The 2,777-nt window shown below is 40.4% G+C and overlaps 1 protein-coding gene across 1 annotated transcript; it reads right to left on the bottom strand.

Annotated features, from left to right (window-relative positions):
* Positions 1-547: 547 nt before the first annotated feature.
* On the bottom strand, positions 548-2,283 carry LOC104351874 (carbohydrate sulfotransferase 5). The gene is made up of 2 exons (XM_009958074.2): positions 2,251-2,283; positions 548-1,770 (listed from the first exon to the last, which is right to left on the bottom strand). The coding sequence occupies exon 2, from the start codon at positions 1,740-1,742 to the stop codon at positions 561-563; it is 1,182 nt and encodes a 393-aa protein (XP_009956376.1). The 5' UTR covers positions 1,743-1,770; positions 2,251-2,283; the 3' UTR covers positions 548-560.
* Between the last annotated feature and the right edge of the window lie 494 nt (positions 2,284-2,777).

Genomic DNA, 2,777 nt, shown 5'->3' with positions numbered 1-2,777 from the left:
GAACTGCTGCAGTTGCCTCAGCTTTGGGAGAACTTTTATGCTAAACTTTAAAACATCAAGAGAAGTCTAAAAAAAATACACAACTGCACAATAACTTTAAAGCAAAAGAAGAAAGTCAAGCGATTCTGGAAGAAAGCGAAGTAATTTAGTTTCTACTTTGTTCCTTTTACACAAATTAAGAACTGAGATTCTTAAATACTTAAAGCATGAAAATAGAAGTGAACTATTATCAATGAACAAAGACATTTTTTACAATCTTTTAATAGAAAGTACTTAAATTATATTTTTAAAACAATGCTGAGAACACTGTTAACTCAGCGGTAAATTTGCAGTCTGACAAGTATCTAGCGGTATTTCTTGTGGGTTTTTTTTTTTTTGCGTTGTAAGAAACTCAGAGAAAAACTTTCTTCCATTACAGAAAAACAGCAGACAGTTAAACTCATCAGCCAAGGATTTTCAAATTACCTGTATGCTGCACAGTGGACAAATACTCAACCATCTACACCCGCCCCGTTGTCATCTGTTCCCCCCCATCCCCTCTCCCCGATCTCTCTAATGTCTCAGTGCTCTGGATTAAATGATGACCAACTGAATTGATTCTGTCGTCTTGGTAACACTAAGTCCAATGACAGATCTCTTTGTTCTTTTTCTGAATCCACCAGCTGATAGCCAAGCATGTTTATAGCACCTTTGCAAACTTCCTGTATTTTCTTAATTTTCTGGAAGGAAAGAACATTTCTCCAGGCCTGTGACACACTAACTGCATCTCGAGATGTGATTTTGAAGGCTTCCTTTTTTTTTCCTGATCCCTGTCCATGTGTGATATTATAGATCCAGCTTTTGAGCATGGGGGTCAAACTAAGATCTGCAAATTTATACATTTCTGAGATTTCTGATAATGGATCTCTGACCAGATCTTCAAAACGGATCATTAAATAGCGATCTTTAAGGAAATTAGGTGGTTTTAGAGTGGCAGTTTCATAAATCTGAACGTGACTTCTACAAATCTCTTGCATTACTTTGTATTTGGTGTCTTCCACTTTAGTGCCATTGGTACTCAAAACAATTCCATTGTCACGGGCTAATGCTTTGACCGATTGTTCCCGTGACTTGACGACTGCCCTGGGGTCACGGACCAAATGAATAATTTTGAGATTCAGGGATGGATCAGTAAGAAGCGGGTAGAGGACCTTCAAGTCAAAGAATCGAACCTCCTTGATGACAACATGGCTGTAAGTTTTACAGGCCTCCTCCACCTTGCTGAATGGGTACCGTCCACAAAGAGTCTTGCATGCCATTTCACTGGTTATGTCAGTACGTTGAAAGGAGTCACAAGCAGGAGCTGAACACAGAGCCCGACTCACTGCCCACTGGAAAAGATCAGATAAGTTTCTTTTCCAAGGCATGTAAGCATCAAACACAGACATGTCACACAGAAAGACCGACCTGACTAGGTCCCGCACAGCCATGTGCAAGACCTTGGCACTGTTCTGGTACATCGTAACCCACACGTGCCACGCAGGCTCCATCAGGTAGAAGACGCTGGGGTGCTGGCTGAAAAGTTGACCGACAAAAGAAGATCCTGACCGCCAGGAGGATAGAATGAGGATGTGGACTTGAGATGGTTTCTCCTCAGACTGAGGCACAAAGCTACTGTACCGGGCATACATGAAGAGTAAGAATCCAGTCTGAACCGTAACAAAAAGTATAACGATTGTGCTAGGAATCCGAATCCTTGCCATTCTCACTGACGAAAAGCAATAAAAAAAGCTGAAAAAGAGAAGGAAAATGCTGGTGAACCATTGCTCCTCTGGCACAATAAATACTACACAACACAAACTCCTGCATTAGTAAAACCTTTCTTCAAATATGCATATGTGTATTTGGCACTATTTGCTTCCTTAATCAGTGATACTGGGAGATGATCATCTGCAGGTGACCGGTGTTAGAAACTTAAAGAAAGTAATGTGTGACAGCAAGATCACAGCAGAAATAAGTTTGAAGCAAATCTTTGACACCAAAGGAAACCTTGGGTTGATATAGCTCAACTGTTGGAGGAAAAAAAAAAAAAAAAAAAAAAAAAAATATCTATACAAAATACACAAAGCCCTCAACTTTAATTCTGGTAAATACTGCTGAGGGGAAAAAACCTTTCTGAATTGCTCCATTGCATTTCCATTTCAGTCTAACATTACAAGGGCTTCTATCCCTTAAAATTAATAGTTGGGAACATTAGTAACATCACCTTACCTAATGTGAGCGCTGCACACTGCAGTGATGGTAGGGCACTACACCGATTGATGCCTTGTGCACAATCCTCTGCTTTCCAAACTGCAGGAGACGGGTGAAAACTCACAACTTGAAGCCGCACTTGGCCACAGATGTTAAAATTAAAAAGCAGCTGATGTGCGTGCGTCTTTGGGCTGGAACACACATACCCCACAACTGAATACCCTGAGTTTGCATTTATGGAATTATCTGTTTGTGAGTCTGCACGTAACCCCTGGAAAATTTTAGGCATGTCAACCCCAAATGGACTGCTGTTCTACTCTGAAGTCAAAGTTAAAGCCATACGCACTCCTCACATCTTTTACTAGAGGTTTTTGGGACCTACCCCTTTGTGCTCTCACTTTTGCAGATTCCACTTGTAAGCAATCAGTACATGTTAGCAGGCATGGTATTAGGAAAATGAGAATCCTTGTGTATGAAGATCATCTCGAGAGTTTTACATATAAGCATTTGCTATCTTGCTGCATTTAGACAACTTTTTTCTTGTT

This window comes from Leptosomus discolor, chromosome 8 (assembly GCF_034619465.1).
Source record: "Leptosomus discolor isolate bLepDis1 chromosome 8, bLepDis1.hap2, whole genome shotgun sequence".
Lineage (NCBI taxonomy): Eukaryota > Metazoa > Chordata > Aves > Leptosomiformes > Leptosomidae > Leptosomus > Leptosomus discolor.
This window is presented reverse-complemented; position numbering and strand designations above follow the sequence as displayed.

What these genes read in the sequence shown, in the direction of transcription:
- LOC104351874 (XM_009958074.2), bottom strand. Translation starts at nt 1,742, where the DNA reads ATGGCAAGGATTCGGATTCCTAGCACAATCGTTATACTTTTTGTTACG.